This window comes from Cynocephalus volans, chromosome 12 (genome assembly GCF_027409185.1).
Source record: "Cynocephalus volans isolate mCynVol1 chromosome 12, mCynVol1.pri, whole genome shotgun sequence".
Classification (NCBI taxonomy): Eukaryota; Metazoa; Chordata; class Mammalia; order Dermoptera; family Cynocephalidae; genus Cynocephalus; species Cynocephalus volans.
In genome coordinates this window covers 4,466,378-4,485,491 of record NC_084471.1, presented here as the reverse complement: position 1 = coordinate 4,485,491, position 19,114 = coordinate 4,466,378, and the positions used below count along the sequence as shown (strand labels likewise).

The window sequence follows — 19,114 nt, the reverse complement described above, 5'->3', positions numbered from 1 at the left end:
TTTGGCCTCCTCCCAAGTGTGTGGAGCTCTGCAGGGGCCAGGTCCCCGCTGAGCCCTGCTGGGTAGGGGAGGAGGGAGGGACGCGGTGTCTGACCGTCTGCCCCCCGCCCCCTCTGCTGCAGGTGTACATGAACGCCGTGTGGCACGGCTGGGCTGTCCCCATGTTCCTGTTTCTAGCAATCTTGAGGCTGTCCCTCAATTACCTCATAGCCAGGTAGGTGAGCTGATATGCGGCGTGGCCGCTTTACCTGCCATGTGCATGACTGCTGCCTCCCTGTACATGAAACCGTGGTGCAAGATGGGTGTGTCGCACACTGGCGTTTGGGGAGTTGTCCTCTGCCAGGCTCGGGAAACCCCCAGGCCGGATGGCCACATGCTCCCTGGTTTGCTGGGGCAGCAGCAGGTAGTTCCCATGCTGCCAGCAGATCTTTGGACGGCCACCAGTGCCAGCCACAGGGTCACTCCAGCACACAGGAAAGTTGTCTCCAGCCCTAGCAGGTGGGTCACTGAAGGTTCATGGCGGGCCTCTGCTGTGACGGAAATGCTGGGGAGGAGCTGGATTTCAGAGTGCGAGTGGTCTGCAGACAGCGCACCTGCATGACAACCTCCGAGCCTGACCAGTGTGACCTCTCTGGGCAAACCCCCATGCTCGGGTGCACCCCTTGTTGCATTAACTCACAGTTGTCCCTGAGGAGTGAACCTCAGCTTTGTGCCAGGGCTGGAGACCTGAGCCCCGACCCCACACCTTTACACAGCTGTTCTAGAGTTGGCACTTTTGTGCGCTCACTTTTCCAGGTGCTTTCTGTGCCCGTTCAAGTTGGCTCATTTGAAAATGTTTTGTGTAAAAAACGTTTAAGTACCCTTGGAGGAGTCATTAGTCCCCAGCGCTGAGGCAGGATCAGCTGAAGCACTTGCTGTGGCTGCTTCAGCTGATATAGATTGAACGGCTTCTCTCCCCTCACTTCTGTCTGACTTTAAATGTGTCCCCTCCCTCAGGAGGGCCCCCAGAGGAGGAGCTGGGGAGTGGCCCTGGTGGTCTGGGAGGCAAGCGGCTGGGGGTTTCGGGGGCCCTTCTTCCCATGCTTCCCCAGCTGGGAGTGCAGGGCTGGTGACGAGTTGTCCCCTGGCTGCACCACCTGTGGACAGCGCTGTTCTAGAGCTGTGTCCTTGCTTCTGTCTGCCAGGGGCTGGAGGATACAGTGGAGCATTGTGCCCGAAGTGTCCGAAGCCGTGGTAAGTCCTGGGAGGGCGAAGGGTCTTCTCCATCTGTCTCCACTGGGTCAGGCTTACACCATGGGGGTGCTGTGTGCATGCCCAGCAGGAGCCCTGCCCGGGCAAGAAGAGTTGGGGAGGAGAGGGCCTGGGAGGGCTGCGTGAGAGGCAGATTGCCCTGCCTTGGCCTGCTAGGTGATCCTTCCCATCTAGGATGTGACGTGGTGTGGGTGGGGGACCACTGTAACCCCCACAGCCTCCCTGGGTGGGGAGGTGAGCAGTGGGCTGGACAAGTAGATGTGTTCCCTCCTGGGACTCTGGAGCCCACATCTGGCCCACTTCCTGGTTTTGTAAATAAAGTTTTATTGGCACACAGCCATGCCCATACATTTACATGAATGGCTGTTTTTGTGCTAAGTTGAATAGCTGTAACAGAGACCACATGGCCAGAAAAGCCAAAGATATGTACAACCTGGCCCTTTTCAGAAGTGTTTTCTAGAGGGAGACTCTGGTCCATGGGCAGAACCACCAGGCATGGGCAGAAGGGAGGCCACAGTGTTTCCCTGGGCCTGGTCAGATATTTGAGCGCCTCCCGCGTGCACAGAGCACACAGGGTCAGGGAGGCGACTTAGAGGAGGTGGGCTGGTGCCCGCCCAGCCCTGGTACGTGGGAGGTTCTTGTACGGGGATTGCAGCCCCTGACCTTGGTGTTAACAGCACCTCACTGTCCCAAGTGAGCTAACCGACCAGCCCCCCTCTGGAGGTTCTTATTGAATGGGGAAATGTGTGAACTCAGACAAGCATGAGAAGGCTGGGCCCCTACTGGCCTGGACCCCAGTTTCCCTGCCTGTAGGTGAGGGAGCCGGGTGCCAGGTGGTCTCTCAGACGCATCTTGCTGTATATGAGAGTCAGAGCCTCAGCTCAGCCACTGTGGGAGCTGCTCTGCTGACCTCCCTCTTGGGAGCCTTGGGTGGGCACGAAGGGAGATTTCACCATCAGCCCAGAGGGGTGTGATCCTCACGCTTGGGTCCCATCCCCTCTGGCTGTGCAGGGACAGCAGAGTGACCCACAGGTCCCTGGGGCTGGGAGGCCTTCATGCTGTGTTGTCAGTAATTTTTCTGAACTATTAAATTTCAGTGGAAAATTCTCTTTCCCCTTTGACTGAAGGAACCTCCAAAGGAAGATCTGACTGTGTCTGAGAAGTTCCAGCTGGTGCTGGACGTCGCCCAGAAAGCCCAGGTACTGTCCCTGGGCTCCCACTAAGAGGCGTCTCCACGCAGGCCTGGCCAGTGCCCGGGGTGGGGATGGGGACAGCACCTGCAGTCACCCTGCCCGTTCTTAGATGTTACTACCAACCACGCCTAGTTGGGGGAGTGGCCCTCTGCCCTGTGTGGAGAGGAGCCCCTTCTAGCTGGGTCAAGTGCAGTCCCCTTTGTTTCTGACCAGGCCTGGGGTGGCAGGCACCCCGGCTCTGGGTGGCGACAGGGTCTGCATCATTGCGGTTTCTTCTCACACAGAACCTCTTTGGCAAGATGGCTGACATCCTGGAGAAGATCAAGAAGTAAGTCGGGGCCCCCAGCGCTGGGCCGGGTGCGCCCCACCCCGCCTGAGCCGCCCGTCTCCTTGCAGCCTGTTCATGTGGGTGCAGCCCGAGATCACGCAGAAGCTGTACGTGGCGCTGTGGGCTGCCTTCCTGGCCTCCTGCTTCTTCCCCTACCGCCTGGTGGGGCTCGCCGTGGGTAAGAGAAGCGCTGCCCGCCAGGCCAGCGCGACCATGTGACATGTAGCATCGGGAGAGGGCACGCGGTGTCCTCGTGCACCTGCCTGGCATGTCTGCTGAGCGTCCATGTGCCAGCTGCAGCCAGGCCAGCTGTTCAGCTCACACGGGCGTTTCTGCCTCTGTTTTTGGCCAAAACGTTCCCATCTGGGAGAAATGAGGTCCATCTGAAGTCTAGGGGCATGGGTCGTTTCTCGATCAAGCTCATCCTCTGCTGCTCAAGGGCCCCCTGTTTTCCTGCCCAGCTGTGCCTCTTGGGCAGGAGGGAGGGAATGGAGGGTCCCAGCCCTGCCCCTCCTTTCCTGAGCATATTTCCAGAATCAAAACATTAGGAGTTAGTATCAAAAAGTCTGACTTGGTTTGTAAGTTTATGTGAAAATGTCTAACAAAGATGAAAAACAAAGGCACAGCTTCCTCCAGTCCCTGTACATAAAAGCGCCGATACACGGCCCTGCAAAAGCTCATGGGAGATGCGTATTATTTTTCAGTGCTGTTTCACCACAAGCTTTTCCAAGTACCCTCGTATTACATGAAACTCAGACCCCCAAGACCCCCCTGCAGGCAGGGGCTGCTGTGTCTGGTCTGGGCAGTGGGAGATTGGAGCAGCCCCAGCAAGTGCTGGCTGCGCAGACAGATGTGCCTCCCTGGCTTAGGAGGTGTGTGCGTTGGTGGGGCTGACCTCTGGTCCCTGCATCTGTTGCCAGGTGGGGTCATGGGGTGCTGGCTAGTGCTGCCCTGGGTCACCAGCTTGTGCCTGGCACTGGCAAGGGGGCGCAGCACACTCTCCCACGGCCGTGTTCTAAATGGGGAGACAGACCCTGAGCTGATAAACAGGCACTGTCAGGGGATGGGCAGTGCCTTAGTGCCAGGGAGAAAAACAGAGCTGGGGGATGGGTCAGGGAAGGCCTCAGGAGAGAGGCCGTGGGCATGGGGGGTCACCCAGGTGAAGAGGATCAGATGGGAGACAGCGTGGCGAGGGGCTGTGGCATGGAGGGTATACATGTGTGTGTTCAAGCAAAGGAGGGACATTTCTGAAGTGTTTGGGGCAGGTCAACAAAGTGGGGTGTCAGGAAAAATGGGGAGCAGCATGGAATGGGTGGGAAAGGGTGTGGTTTGGTTGGGAGAAGGTGTGGCCTGTGGGAGTGGGTGTGGCCTGTGGGTGTGGCCTGTAGGGGGCTGTGGCCTCGTGGAGAGTGTGTGGCCTGCAGGAACCGTGGGCTTGTGGAGGTGTGGCCTTGCGGGAGGGAGTGGCTGTGGGAGGGATGTGGTCTGTGGGAGTGGGTGTGGTCAGTGTTGGGTGTGTGGTCTGTGGTGTGGGTGTGGTCTTGGGGCGTGGCCAGTGTTGGGGGTGTGGCCTGTAGGAGTGGGTGTGGTCAGTGTTAGGTGTGTGGCCTGTTGGGGGTGTGGTCTGTGGGTGTGGCCAGCATTGGGGGTGTGGCCTGTGGGAGTGGGTGTGGTCAGTGTTGGGTGTGTGGTCTGTTAGGGGTGTGGTCTGTGGGTGTGGCCAGTGTTGGGGTGTGGCCCGTGGCATGGATGTGGCCTGTGGGCATGGCCAGTGTTGGGGTGTGGCCTGTGGGAGTGGGTGTGGTCAGTGTTGGGTGTGTGGCCTGTTAGGGGTGTGGACTGTGGGTGTGGCCTGTGGTGTAGGTGTGGTCTTGTTGGGGTGTGGCCTGTGGACATGGCCAGTGTTGGGGTGTGGCCTGTGGGAGTGGGTGTGGCCTGTGTTGGGGTGTGGCCTGTGGGCATGGCCAGTGTTAGGGGTGTGGGCAGTGGGAGTGGGTATGGTCAGTGTTGGGTGTGTGGCCTGTTAGGGGTGTGGTCTGTGGGTGTGGCCAGTGTTGGGGTGTGGTCTGTGATGTGGGTGTGGCCTGTGTTGGGGTGGGGCCTGTGGGAATGGGTGGGGCCCTGGCAGTGGACCTGTTTGGAAGGCAGATCCACTGATTTGCAGGTGGATGGGACTGGGGTGAGGGAGGGAGTCCAGGGGATGCTGAGGGCTCTCCTGAACTGTTGGGTAAGTGATGGCTCCATTCAGTGCCACGGGGAAGGGGAGGAGCGGCACACTGGGGAAGGGGGCATAAGTTGCTTGATTCTTGGGTGGGAAGGTGAATTCAGCCATAGGTCTGAATGTGCGGGACATGGTCCTGTCCTGGTATTTCAAACCAGGGGCTGGTTAAGTCACAAGAGAGTGAGGCTGGGGAGGCAGAGAGATGAGGACTCACCTGAGGCCTGACTTTCCTGCTTGGGAGTGGCCGGCCTGGGCTCAGGGTTTAGGGTGTGGATATGGGAGGGGGCGATAGGAGGGAGCTCAGGTGGTGGCCTGCAGGGAGAGGTGCGACAGCATTAGGGGAAGAGGGGGCCATCAGGAGGTGTCCAGTGAGCCTGTTGGGAAGCTGGGGAGGGAGCAGTGGGAGGATGCTGAGCTTGGTGTGTGGAACATTCCGAGGCCCCTGGAGCACAGCTTGAGTGGGCAGAGCTGGGGGTGGGGGCTGGGTAGGGGGTCAGGCTATAGGAATGGTCCCTGAAACCCCAAGTTCGAGGGGGGTACTGCACCCCAGGCTAGAGGCCTCAGCAGGTTAGGGAGGAAGAGGGCTGCATTCAGACCCCAGGTGTGGTCCTGCTCGGTTAGGAAGGTGTGGAGGCCGAGTTCATGGCCCTAAATCCACTGGATTGCTCCCACCCACTCAGCCTGCTCCCCCCAGCAAGCTGCACTCTCCCCTCCAGGCAGACCCTGAGCTCTGAGGGTAGCAGGGCCCTCCTAGCCTTGGTGTCCCCAGCCTGGAGCCAGCACATGACCAGCCTGCAGTGAATGGGCAGGGGCCTTGGCAGCAGGCCAGATCTGAGCAGGGGCCCCAAGTCTCTCACTGGCACCCTCCACACCCCTCACTGGGAAGACCAGGGCTGACAGATGGTGTGGCTTTGGGGGCAAAGACAAAAGCCCTCAGTGGGCAGTGAAGTTTTGTCTGGGGGGCCTGGGCTGGCACGGAGCAACTGACCCAGGGAGAGGCCCACGGCCATGAGAACTGCCCGCCCACCCCGGCCACAGAAGGGTGTGGCCCAGAGGAGGACAGGCTGGGACAGGTCTCCTGAGCTCTCCTTCAGATCACCGTCAGAGGGATGGTCACTCGTGGTTTTCTTGTTTTGTGAGAATTTTATTTTGGGGGCTGAGCCACTTCTGGGTTTAAGGAAACAAAATATAAAAATGTGCTCCCCCCACCCTGGATGGCTTCATCTTTTCCTTCCCCTGCCCTGTGTTGACTGCCCCCCCCAGGGCCTTCCGCCTGGTCGCAGACCTGGGTTTGGGGCAGGGCTCTCTGGTCACCACCCCCTCATGCGCTGTGGGTTTGGATCTAGTGTCCTGGCCTCTCTGTGCCCCTTCCGAGGAGCTCTGATGGCTGCATTGGTGACGGTGCTGGGACACGGGTGCAGAGTTCTGGGTGAAACGGGACTTGGTTCTCCCCTTGCAGGGCTCTACGCAGGCATCAAGTTTTTCCTCATCGACTTTATCTTTAAACGCTGCCCACGACTGCGAGCCAAGTACGACACGCCCTACATCATCTGGAAGAGCCTCCCCACCGACCCCCAGCTCAAGGAGCGCTCCAGCAGTGCCGCCGCCGTGTCGCGCAGGGTGAGTGGCCTCTGCTGGGGTGGGGCGCAGGAGGGGTCTCATTTGGAAGCTGACATTTCTCAGATTTTACGGGACCCTTGAAACGAGTGACTTAAAGCATTGTGAGGTTTTCCTCGTTACTGGGCACTGCTGTTCTTAAGGCCTGTTCGTCCTGTAAGCCCAGGGCTGCTGGGGAGGCGTGCGGTGCTTGGGGCTGGGCTGGGGCCCCCAGTGCCTAGTGGCCGCTGGGGACCCTCTTGCGGAGACTTGCTGGGAGCAGGGTGCCACTGAGCCAGGTTGAAGGCAGCAGGTGGGGCTGAGAGCCAGGAGCCCTGGGGACATGGGAGACCCGGAGACGTGGGAGATCTGGGAGTGACGTCTGTGTGTGTGGGTGCCGCCCCGTACTGACCGTGACTGTGAGGCTCAGGCATGGAGGCCAAGCAGCACCTGAGAAGGGCCCAACCCATGCCCTAGGCTGGTACTGGGCCCATGTTTCACTTACGGTGGAAGACCCTGTGGGCATCGGACAGTGTCCTGAGTCAGGACATGAAGGATGAGCGGGCCCAGGGGCTCTCCTGGGGACCTTTCTGATGAGTGGGAAGGTCTAGGAGGGCTTCCTGAAGGAGGTGAGGTTGGAACACAGTCCTTAGTGTTTGTCCTCTGGGGAGAAGGTGTCACAGTGACATGTGGATGCCCCTGTGGGTCGGAGGGAAACTCTGGGTCCAGTGTGGGTTACACCCTGGGTTCTAGGACAACAAAGCTTGCTGGGAACCCGAACTCAGCCACGAGGGGCCTGCCAGGTGCAGCGCAGCCTGCACTTCAGGAGCTGTCTGGTGGGCTCTGGTCACGACAAGGCACAGGCAGCCTGGCGCCCCTGCCAGTGTGAGAGGGGACCAGTGCCCATCTTGCCCAGGGTGGCTGGGACAGGGCCTCACTGGGGATCAAGACCACTTAGTGCTGGCCACTCTCAGAGCGAAGGGGAGGGAGGACATGGGCCTCGGCTTCCCAGGATGGGAACAATCCTCCAGGTGTCCCACGGCCCTGGTGTCTGCACTCACAGCTCTGCTAAGTTCGGTGTGTTTATGACTGTGGCACATGGAGCCCAGTTTTCCTGTTGTTGTGGTCACATGTGTGTCTCTTGTCTCCTTTCTGGCCAGCTGTCAGGGAATGACAAGGTACGGTGTCTGGGTGGAAGTCCCCTTGGCCTGCTGTGACCTGGTGCTGTGCCATTGCTGTGTGGTGGCTGATTTTCCAGTGTTTTCCCTGGCCCATCTCATGGCCAGTTTTGGTTTCTGAAATGTTGATTTTAAGTGCCTCAGCGCAGAACACAGGCCAGGCAGCAGTGTCCTTGGCGGAGTATGCCAGGTGCAGGCTCAGCCACCGCATTGGGGGTGGGGGGCATTGCTGGCCTCTCCTATTAATGCCCAGAGGAGAGGCCGAGCTGGGGTGGTGCAGGACTACCCCAGCAGGGGCCCTGGAGACTTTGCCCCCACGTTTGGACTATGGCTTTTGAGAGGGTGTGTGTGCCCGTTGGCGTGTCTGCGTTTGCACCTGGGTGTGGGCAGGAGGCCCATGTGTGGCGTGGTAGCCGCCCCCTCAGAGGCCTGAGTGGGACGTGGGTGCGGTTGGCAGCTGCAGACAGCCGCATCGCGGAGCTACGTGTCCAGTGCGCCTGCCAGCCTGAGCAGAGAGGATGACGCCGGCCGCTTCCACAGCACCAAGAAGGGCAACTTCCACGAAATCTTCAACTTGACCGAAAATGAGCGTCCCCTGGCGGGTATGTGTGCCGTGCGTCCGTGACCCACCCCTGCACAGGTGCTGATGGAAGGCCGGGCGGGGCGCAGCCATGCAGGAGGGCTGACCCTGCCTGGTGACAGGCTGCAGGAGCCCATGGGAGGGGTGTCTACATCCTGCTTCCCGAGGGAGGTGGCACAGGAGCCGGGGTCTCACGGGGACATCCCAGGTGGGGTGGAGGTGGGCGTGCCGCGTGGAGAGTCGGCCTTCCCCGCACCACGTGGTTGGACAGCAGAATCCAGCAGCCGCTCCGAGAGGGACAGTGCAGGGGAGCCCGTCCTGCCGCCTGGCACGTGGGCCGGCGCGGAGGTGCAGGCGCGGTCGGTGTCCCGGCCTCACGTCCGACCTGGCGCCTCCCTGTTGATCCCCCGCATGCCCGGGAGCGCGGCGCCTGCCTCCCTCCGACCGTCCTTCCCCTCGCGGCGGGCGTCGTCTCGTGGGGCAGACGGATCTTCGCGTCTTCGAGACACAGGCCCACTGGGCGTCCTCGGAGCGAGGGGGCGTTTCCAGGGCAACAGGTCGCCGCTGGCTTCTCTCCACAGCGTGTGAGAACGGCTGGCGCTGCTGCCTGATCAACAGGGACCGGAAGATGCCCACGGACTACATCAGGAACGGGGTCCTGTACGTGACGGAGAAGTGAGTGGGGCCCCCGGGCTGCACACGCGAGCGCGGCGGCGGGGCACGGGGCGCGGGAGGCCCCGATCAGGGCGGCCAAGGCCCAGCGAGCTGCTTTTCTGGAGCTGTGGGCTCGTGCCAGCTGCTCTCTGGGGGGACACGCTGCCTCCAAGCCGGTCGAGGCCTGGCCGGCAGCACCGAGGCCGCTCTGTCTCGTCTGCGGTGCTCACAGGGGCCAAAGCTGTTCGGGGAGTCGGGGCAGAGCCTCCCGAGGACGGGGCTGTGCAGTGACCTGCTGGAGCCACGGCCCAGGTCCTTGTTGCTGTCTGTCTAGGACGCAGCAGTCCACAGATGGCTTTGCCCTTCCTCTGCTAGAGCCAGGCTGTACAGATGGCTTGTCCTAGCGAGCCCACCTCAGCCGTGGGGGTGTCTGTTCTCAGCCTCGTGGGGCCCTCGGCCCCCACATCCCACGCACCTGTAGCAGTGGCCGAGGCCCCAAGCTTCCCTCGCCCCCGCCTTGCTGAAGGAGCTGGCCCGGGAGACCCCTGGCTGGGCCTCAGGGACTCCCGCGGCTCTTGCTGGGTATCCCTGGGTTTTAGTGCCATGAGACGAGAGTCATAGGTTTAGCACAGGGCGGTGGTGTTTAGTCTTTCACAGGTGCTGTGTTTGGTGGGGAGGGGGTGTCATGCTCATTTCCTCCCGTCCAGTTACTTGTGCTTCGAGAGCTCCAGGTCTGGGTCTTCGAAGAGGAATAAAGTCATCAGGCTGGTGGACATCACAGACATCCAGAAGGTTGGTGTCCTGCCCCTGCCCGCGTTTCTTTTATTCCCTTCTGGTTTTAGGAACAGAAAAGCTGAAGGGCCCCGAGGCTGGTGGGTTTTGCTGGGTAGTTTACCGGTGGGGGTGCCGTCTGGAGGCGCTGCCGCTGACTGCTTTGGGACTCACCTTCCAGAGCGTCCCCATGCAAAGCCCCATCAAAGACTGTCCATGGCCGTGGGCCACGCTGGCCTACCCACATCCCTGGGGTCAGCACCTGTCCTGGTCCCACCGTACAGACAAGGGAAGAGGAGCAGCGAGGTCCACATGCCTGGGCCACCTCTTCAAGTGGAGGGGCAGGGTCCGAACCCAGGAGGTCAGGTGCTTGAGCCCGGCTCTGCTCTAACCACCACGCCCTCCTCCCGCATCTGAGGACCTCCCCGCCCAGAGCGGCCGCGGTCTTGCTTTAGACTCAGGTGTTCAGATGTGAGCTCAGATGACGCTCGTACTCTGGGTGCATCCGTAGCCAGTCTCCCTCGTGTGTCATCACATGGAACATGTGGTGGCCCTGGCACGGGTGTATGCAGCGCCCCGGGGGCCTTGTGCTCTGGGACAGGGGAGAGATTTGGTGAGGGGGTGCCAGCCGGTAGGCCCGGGCTGTGGGGTGCCCCCCGCCATTGGCATGTCAGGCACACCCAACACCATGGCTATTGTGGGTCACTCCCCTTCCGGAGAAAAAGTGTACAGTTAGTGACCAGAAGGCACAAGATCGGGGCCAGGCTCCTCCCAGCCACCTCTTGGGGTTGGCAGCACTAACAGATGCCCTCCCGGTGCCAAGCCCTGGGAGTAAGTTCTGGGGCCTGTTCCCCAGGTGCAATATCCTTAGGGACCTGCCCCTCCCTGGCCTCACTTAGGCCAACCACCGGGGACAGAGTGGGACGGACCATTTACAGGTCTGGATTCTCAGTCACAAAGTCAGGAGACACTACGGTCCTTATCCTCTTGTGGCTGGGAAGTCCCAGACTCCCATGGGTCTTGCCGTGTGTGTGCTCAGCAGAGGAGAATGCCCCAAGCATGTGGTGGGCTGCCTGTTGCCGCCCTGTCCCCAAGAGAGGCCTGTGGTGACAGTTGTGCTTTTGTCTTTCAGTACAAGGTCCTGTCTGTCCTGCCAGGCTCAGGCATGGGGATTGCCGTATCGACGCCATCAACCCAGAAAGTAAGTGCCTGGCTGGTGGCCACCAAAGGGTGGGGGTGGGGGGCGGGGCTCAGCTCTGAGCATCCCTGGGACAGGCTCAGAGCCACAGACAAGCCAGGTTTCAGCTTGGGCAGGGGCCCAAGAAGCCTCCTCCCTTGAGACTTCAGGAACCTGCTGCTGCATCAAGTTTGGATTGAGAAATTTTAGCCCTTGGGTGGGGCCATACAGTCACAGGACAGATAGGGAGGGTGCGGCCCAGAGGGGACGCACCCAACACGGTGATTCAGAGAGAGAAGGGTTGAGCCTGGAGCCCAGGCGCCCTGCCTCTGGCCTCGGTTTTTCTGAAGGCCTGGAGGAGCCTGGCTTCTGGCTGGGAGGGGGCGTCTGCTTTTGCTCCCAGACCCCTTGCAGCTGCATGCCGACCTGGCTCCCTGGGGGGTCTTGGTCCTGGTGCCAGCCCAGCCATACTGTGTTCATGAGGGCATTTCCTCCCGCCAGCCGCTCGTGTTCGGAGCCATGGTGCACAGAGACGAGGCCTTCGAGACCATTTTCAGCCAGTACACGAAAATCACGTCCGCAGCAGCCTCCGGCGGTGACAGCTAGTACTGGCTTTCCTGGAACGCGGCTGGAATTCTTTTCTGAACAACGTGGTGGTGGAGAAACATTGAACATCCCCATGATCTTTTGCAATAATTCCCTTTGGTCTCTATTGTTTCGACCCCTGCATTCTGCAGACCCCTTTGCGGGGGGTCTGGGGCTCACAGGGTACCAGGCTGCCACCTGCCCCAGTACCTCAGACACCTCTGTTGGACACCTGTGGACACAGCAGGGCAGAGGACCCACGAGGGACACGCCGCCCAGCTCCCTTGTCTCCACCCAACCTGGGTAGAGAAATCCGGCACCGGCCACCCAGGAGGCTCTCATGACCCCGTGTCCCCAGCTCTCTGGAGGACAGATTTTCCACCACCAAAGCCATAGCCGAGGAGCATTTGTGGCTCTTCCTCCTGGGTCAGTGAGACGTCAGTGAGGAGAGAGTGACATGGAGGTCCCTTCAGCAGCCACCGCAAGCTGGGCGCCGTGGTCTTCCTCCTGCCTTCAGAGGGACCCTTGGGGCAGGGGTGTGACATCCTTGGTTCGTGCTCTGTCCGTGCTCCAAACGTGGGAGCAGTGGGGGCTGGCGGGGGCCCTCGGGGCTGGCGTGTCTGGTGCCCTCTCCCTCTCACCAGTTGGTGACCAGTGGGCACAGAAGGGCGTGTAGGTAAAAGCACATCTTTTTCACACTTGGCTCTTTGGAAAGGCCTAGGAGAACACCTGCGAAGGCTTTTGGGGTGCTCTGCGCTCTGGTTGCTCACAGATGGAAATCAGCCATAGCCTGGCCGGCAGCCGGCCTCCGGGCTGCAGCCACCTGGGGTGCTGGGGCAGGGGTGGCCCAGGCTCTGGAGTTCCTGTCCATGTGGGCTGCCAGGGGACTTGGGAGGTCCCTCTGTTTCGGGAAGTGGCTGAGAGCAGAGCCCAGAGGCTTGGGGCTGGGGCCGGCTGCACCCTGGCCCCTGACAACATTCCCTCTTTCCACGCTTGAGAAAACGTGCTCCCTGGGAAAAAGGTGGCTCCCGTGGGAGCGTCTTGCAGGCCCAGCTTATTCTGGGGTGTCTGCGTTTGGTTTTGACATGAGAGGGAGGCCAGCACAGGCCCGCGGCCTCTTTGGAGGCCGTGACAAGCTCCCGGGCTGCACATCTTCCAGGGCGCATTACTCTAGTTCCTTCAGCTTGTCCTAAGTCCCTTGGGTGTCATTGAGATTGTTGTTTTTTGAAGAAACAGAAGATTATATTTTTTACAGAGAGCAAGCTGTTTTTCTTATTTTTGTATCATTTTTCAGGTGTAATTTTTACCTTTGCTCTGATCCTCATTTGCTGGTTTGGGTGAGAGACCCAGTGGCCTGGGTTTGTGTCACCCTCTCCATGGGGGCCGTAGGGTCACACGCTGGTGCTGGGAGCTGCTTCCGGGGAGAGCCACGCCGACCAGCCGGATTAAGCACACATCCCACCCTAGATGGCAAAGCTCCCAGGCCTCCCCCCGGCTGCCGGACTGTGGCATCTGGTGACCACACGCCAGCCTTTTCTAAATGAAGGCGGAACCCCGCTGAAACCATGGCTTGGCCCCTACGGTTGACCGACACACCCCAATGGGACATCCCCCTCATTGCCTGAGGTGAGGCAGGCTAGGCCCAGACCTGTCCGCCGGGGTTGATGCCCACGGGTGACGGTCAAACTCCTCTCCTGGGGCGCTGGCAGTGCCAAAGGGTGGGTTCTGGGGGCCTCGGGGTCAGTGAGCACCTTTCTAGGTAGTCTGGGATTCTGTCCCCAAGCACAGTAGGTAGGGGCCCTGCAGGAGAATGGGGCTTCTTTAAAGAGTGGGGCGGTTTAGTTTGAGTCCCTTTTGAAGAGAAAGGGAGATGAAAACTGACCACGTTCTGGGGTGTGGCTCGGGACTCCTGCCCAGGGTGGCCCAGGGTGCACAGGAGATGAGGACCCGGCTGGGGGTGCCGCTGGCCCGTAGCAGGTCCTTCGTAGGAACCCCAGCAGCAGAGGCCTCTGCCAGGTGCGGGGCGCAGACCTGTGCAGGCTCTGGGCTCCCTGTCAGAGAGAAGCTGTAGTTTTTACTGAATTGTGTAAATCTGGGCAGATATTTAATTTCTACAACTAATCGCTGAACTAGAATGAATGTTACTTTTTTTATGTCTGAAGGCTGAGTCTATTTTGGATCTGTAAATAATCGTTACCAGTGTAACTTTTGTTCCACAAAAAGATTGTACTGTATGAAGAACTGATCAAAAATTCCCCTGTAACATTTTTTTTTAAAAAAACCTTGTTTAAAGAAAAAAGTCTTGTATAAATTATAATTTTTATTTAAATAAATCTAAAATGCTTTGTGCTAAGGCTCAGGGCCCTACGCTTTCTTGGCAGGACCCCCCAGCACCCCCGCCTGCCCGTTGCTTCCAGGGTCCCCGTGGCTACGAGCACTGTAGAGCAGCCAGGGTCTTGGGCGCCAAGGCCACCTAGGTGAAGTCTGCGGGGGTGAGGTGGGTGCTGGCTGGGGGCCGAGAAGGAGTGCTGTTGGGCCATGGGCATCAGGAGGCGGGGGCCAGGTTCTAGAAGACGTGAGGCCAGATGGTAAGGGGGCAGCGGCTCTCAGGTGGGGTGCCCAGGGCTGGCACTGGGCTGGGATGTGGGGCAGTCTGGGGGCCAGGCAGCATCTTGGGGTCAGGGTGTGGGTCCTGGCTGCACCCAGGTGTGGTATCCTGCCTGTCTGGGCATTCTAAGCAGAGGGTTCCCCAGTGACACTTGTGGCCAGCTGGTCCAGATATTGACACTGGACACAAAGACACAAGGATGTGCCTTCTCCTGAAACTGCAGAAATCAGCACAGACCTGTGCTGGGCGTGTCTGATGGTGCTTGACCTCCTGCACCGCAGCCCCCACGAGCCCCCAGGAGGCTGTGTGAAAACCATGCCCGGTAGGCCAGCTCCACCCTTGGGGGCAGCTGAAGTTGGACATTTGCATAGTCTGCTCATCCGTCCATCCGCCCCTTCACAGCAGGCTGCCCTGGGTGCTGGGAGGCTGGCAAACACACCCTCTCACCCCTCCTGAGAACACGCCCATGCTGTGATCCCCCCCAGTGACCCCTAACCACCCACTCCTACCCCTCCCTCTACAGCATGGCCTCCTCCACTGCCTCTTAACCCCCTGGTCTGCACGACCACTCTGGCTCCAGAGCTGCCCTGTGCTTGGTCCTACCTGACCTTTCCTCTGCAGCCAGCACAGACCCCTCGACAGCGAGTCTTCCTCACCTGGCTTAGGAGGGGCGCTGGGGCCCAGGCTGTGGGCGGCACAGGCCGCGGGGGTGGGGGGCTCTCCCAGGGGATGCTCGGTCCTTGTGCCTCGCACCTGGCCTGTGGCCTTTCAGCTCAAAGAACTTTATGATTTGCCTATTTTACATATATTTCATTACTTAATGTCAATAAAGAAGTCCATGTACACCTATATCACTTTTTAAAAAACTATTTGATAATTACATTTCAGTACAATTGGTTTCCTCTGCAATTTCCTATATCTTAATTTCTGTGTTCTACAAATTCCTGGGGAGGCTTCCTTAGCTTTCCCTGGCCAAATAAGAGAGGACGCTAAAGACCGCAGGACTCCTGGGGGGAGCAGCCAGCGCCCGTGTGCTGAGGCCCTGGGCCCAGGAGGGCTGAAGCACCGTGGCAGGGGTGGGGGTGGGGGACGCCGGGAAACCAGCGCTGCTGCAATCCCCCCAGACACACCGGAACCAGGACGCCCAGCCCCTGCCTCCCTGAGGTCCCATTGCTCCATGCCAGCTGGAAGGAGAGATGCCCCAACATCACAAAGGGGCAACGAGGGGCAGGGGTAACTGGCTCCTCCGTCAGGAGCAGGACAAGGACCCCACCGTCATTTCAGTTCACAGCAGGTGTGGAAAAGAGAAGTAACCGAAATGTGTAAGGTTGTAAAGAAAACACTTGATGGTTATTATTTGTAGGTGAAACGAGCGTTATTATAGAAACCCCCCCAAGTCTACAGATAAATTATCATAATAGGAGGCAAGTTTCCTGGACACCACCCGATGCATAAAAAACAATTGCACCTCTATGTGCAACAAAATGTTCTTAAAAAGATACATGGTAGCCTCAGAATAGGAAGTTTTTAAGAATAAGTCTAAGCAAAATTAGAAGACTTTTATGGAAAAGTTATAAAATTGAAAGCTCTTAATGAGGACCTATGTAAGTGGAAATGATGCCATGTTCATGGGTTAGAAAACAGTCTCATGATGAAAATGTCTTCTCAAAAGTCGTGGAGTAAAAGGAGCAAGTGACAAAACGACACACAATGTTTCCTTTAGATGAAGACAGAACCTGCAAAACTAGACAATATGCTGTTTGAGAACACAGCCCTGGGTAAGGGCAAGCCAGGGACGCGCTGGATCTGTAACACGGGGGTGACCCCGAGGGGGAGGCGCGGGGCTTGACGGGGACAGGAATCTATGGGTGAAGTTCAATGTCCCGGCACAGGTGGTAGCTGCACCTTCGTTCATTTCATCCTTGTTCTTTAAATTGTACGTGTGTTTTCATGAAAAATGTTCTGCTTTGAAAACAACAGAAATTTGTAAAAGAAAGAAAAAAAAGCCACATCTGCCCAAAGTAACTTTATTTTTGTCATCTCGAACACATCAGATCAAATATGCCATTTTCTAATCTTGAAACCAGCAAGACTAGAAAGAAAAGGAAGCCACCCTTTCCGTGGCACTTCCCGGTGACACAGGATTGTGTTAAGGAACAAAGTGACGCTCCACCAAGAAGCAGCGCCGACGGCGTTCTCCCCAATCGGAATAAGCAAGGAAAAGTCGGTGCATGGCCGCTGCCTGCCTGTTGTGCACTAATGAGCCATGAAAGAAGGTAAAATGACACTAACCCTTCTAAATGATCCTAAATTTTCACTATCTAACCATGACATCTGATTTTTTTTTTTCTTTCTTAAAACCCCTAAGTACAGGAGTTTTGTTGCTGCGTCTAAAGGCTGCAAGGAAATCAGAGCCTACAGCGAGGGAATGTCCGAGCCGTTACCTCACGACCTGCGCACAGGGATCGAGGGGCTTTGGGGGGTGTTGGGCACTCCCGGTACCCCAGCAACAGTTCCGAGCTTTGCAGTTTTGAACGTCAGCGAGTGGCTGGTAAATACCACCAACGCCATTCGGGAACCTGCCGCGGGGCCCGGCGGGGTGTCCTGTTGAACTCATGCTTACTCTTTGGCCTGGACCATTTTCTAAAACTGGATTTTAGGGCAGACCAGTGTACGGTAAACATTCATCAGGAGAATAAAGACGTTGCAGACTCTTTTGGGGAAGTCTCGTCAAGTAGCAGAATTCCAGAGGGCTGAGGAATCCTACAGCCTCCTCAGGAACCCTCCTCCCGAGCCCTGCCGGAGTGATGGCTGTCCCCTGGTGCTGCACAGCTGCTGGGCCCAGGTGGCACTGCCCCTCTCCAGGAACTGCCAGTCTGACGTCTTTGGTTTCTCCCCAACCAGGAACAAACATCATTAGAAACAGCTGGGGTATGTTTACTCTTTGTACCCAGACCTCGTTCAACCATCAATGATTAACCTATTCAACCTGCACTATTACCTTGGATAAGGTGCTCCATTAAAAAAAACTGCTGTGAAAGCTGTCCTCCGTCTGGCCTGGGTGGGGCCGGGTGAGGAAGTAGAAAATTTGATGTATGCTTCAAAATATATAAATTGATGCGAGGGAACTCTAAAAATATATGCTGTCTGTTAAATGCCAAAATGACTAATGTGGACTGTAAAGTCCCCTCCTACAGCATTAAAGAACAGTACGTAAAATCACGCTCTTGTAACAGTCAAGTATCCCCTCTTCTCTTTCAAATCAGAGTTCAAGCGGCATATTCTTATATTTCAGATCAAACTATTTTACATACGTCTTATCACATACATTAGTATGATTGCAATCAAAACAAGGACTAGCACACAGTCCAGGAACTCCCCAGGAATCTGAGCAGGAATGCCTTCACGGAGAATTCCTCTGGTCACTGTCGCCCGTGTGCTTTGCAGGAATCATGGCTCAAAGACCAAATACAAACATGAAGACACCATTTACACTATTCTGGTTTAAAAGGACAAAACTTAACTTTCGATAAATATATAGAATTCAGTATAAAGATAAGAAAAGAACAAATCTGGACCACGTGTATAGGGTTCAGGGCCTGCGCCACAGCGACCCTGTTGGAATTTGGGAACGACACCCCCACCCTGCCCCACTCCCACCCCACCTCGGGTTTGAAGTTAACAGAATTCACAATGTGAATTGTTTACCTACTGAATGCCAGTTTCTCTGTTTCCCCCTAAAGCCAGCAATGGTGTCCACTTGGTGTGATATAAAGCATCTGTATTTTACATTTTAAAACAGTAAAAACTTGCCAGTGCTTTGCAAACTGCCCGCCTCTGCAGCTCATGCTCTGTGTGTACAGAACAGACCCCCCACTCCTGCTCCCAGCTGGACTGTTCTAGAAACATCCTGTGATGATGGCAAGAGTGGAGGATTCAGAGGTCAAGTGTCACCACAGTCAGTGCCCTAAATTGCTCTAACTCCAGAGACCGCGTAAGGCAGGCCACATGGCCTTGAGGTTGCGCAGTACAGTAAGGACCGAATAACAGTGTCCTGATCGTAAACTATGGTGAAGGTGACATGAAGGCGAAGGGAATCACGACCCTCCAAAACCTGGTCATAAACACAGGACAAGCCCTGCAAAGTGGCTTGGAGTGACCCGGCCTGGCAGTTACCCCATGTCCTGATCCTGTGACCTCCGTGGAAAGCACTCACATTATAATGTCCCTAAAATTATTGCAATAGAGCCACGAACGGGCCATTTTAAAAACTGCGCTGTTGACATTGTTAAAATCTAAGAAGCCAACGCCCCAAATCAAAAAGTGCCATTGCTGACGGTAAGTCATGTGAAATGCAGCCCACGGATTCACACAGAACTTAAAATGCCAAATATGTACAGAAATTGTTGACAAAGATATTTTTCTAAAATCAAGATTTAACTATCAAAAATAAATTTCTAAATTTAAATGTATATATCCACATAATTGGTTTGCAGTCATCTTCAGTGGCCTTCGCGTTCCCGAGCGCGGGAAGGCGGGTGGTCTGTCGCGGCTTCTCAGCTCTGTGCCTCTGGCTTGGGATTCTCTTCGATGCCTCGTGCAAAGAGTCGAATCAGCTGGCAGTGGACCCTGCAGAGACAAAGGGCCACACTGAAACCCCACGTATGTCTCCCCACTCACAGCTGGCCTTGAGCCCCACACCTGGACAGGGCGGCGTGGGGGCTCCTTGACCATGGAGCCATCAGGCACCATCGCAGGCTGTCAGGGTCCAGCCCTGCAACTGTAGGTTGTGGGGCACAGAGTGACCGACTGAGACTCCCCAGAGTCCTATTTTGTAAAGGGGTGCTGATGGCCAAGTGGAAAACACAAGGCATCAGGAGATCTGATCCTAATTCCAACACCCCGCCCGATCGCAGAGTAACCCATCCCGTGTGTGCCCACTCCGCCTGGCTCAGTTTCCTCAGCAGTAATG

The 19,114-nt window shown here is 57.4% G+C and overlaps 2 protein-coding genes across 3 annotated transcripts in view; one reads left to right on the top strand and one right to left on the bottom strand.

Annotated features, from left to right (window-relative positions):
* The window catches only part of GRAMD4 (GRAM domain containing 4), an 89,418-nt gene extending 75,632 nt beyond the window's left edge, over positions 1-13,786 (top strand). For both annotated transcript variants that reach the window (XM_063075120.1, XM_063075121.1), the window contains exons 9-19: positions 123-214; positions 1,185-1,233; positions 2,379-2,450; positions 2,729-2,772; positions 2,841-2,950; positions 6,453-6,613; positions 8,225-8,369; positions 8,929-9,022; positions 9,709-9,793; positions 10,905-10,973; positions 11,451-13,786. In XM_063075120.1, coding sequence (XP_062931190.1) covers positions 123-214; positions 1,185-1,233; positions 2,379-2,450; positions 2,729-2,772; positions 2,841-2,950; positions 6,453-6,613; positions 8,225-8,369; positions 8,929-9,022; positions 9,709-9,793; positions 10,905-10,973; positions 11,451-11,555 — 1,026 coding nt within the window. In that variant the 3' untranslated portion in view covers positions 11,556-13,786. The remainder of the gene's footprint in view (positions 1-122; positions 215-1,184; positions 1,234-2,378; positions 2,451-2,728; positions 2,773-2,840; positions 2,951-6,452; positions 6,614-8,224; positions 8,370-8,928; positions 9,023-9,708; positions 9,794-10,904; positions 10,974-11,450) is intronic.
* A 4,028-nt stretch (positions 13,787-17,814) lies between these two features.
* The window catches only part of CERK (ceramide kinase), a 57,664-nt gene continuing 56,364 nt past the window's right edge, over positions 17,815-19,114 (bottom strand). Inside the window, exon 13 of the mRNA XM_063075698.1 lies at positions 17,815-18,771. Within this exon, the coding sequence (XP_062931768.1) occupies positions 18,699-18,771 (73 nt within the window). The 3' untranslated portion in view covers positions 17,815-18,698. The remainder of the gene's footprint in view (positions 18,772-19,114) is intronic.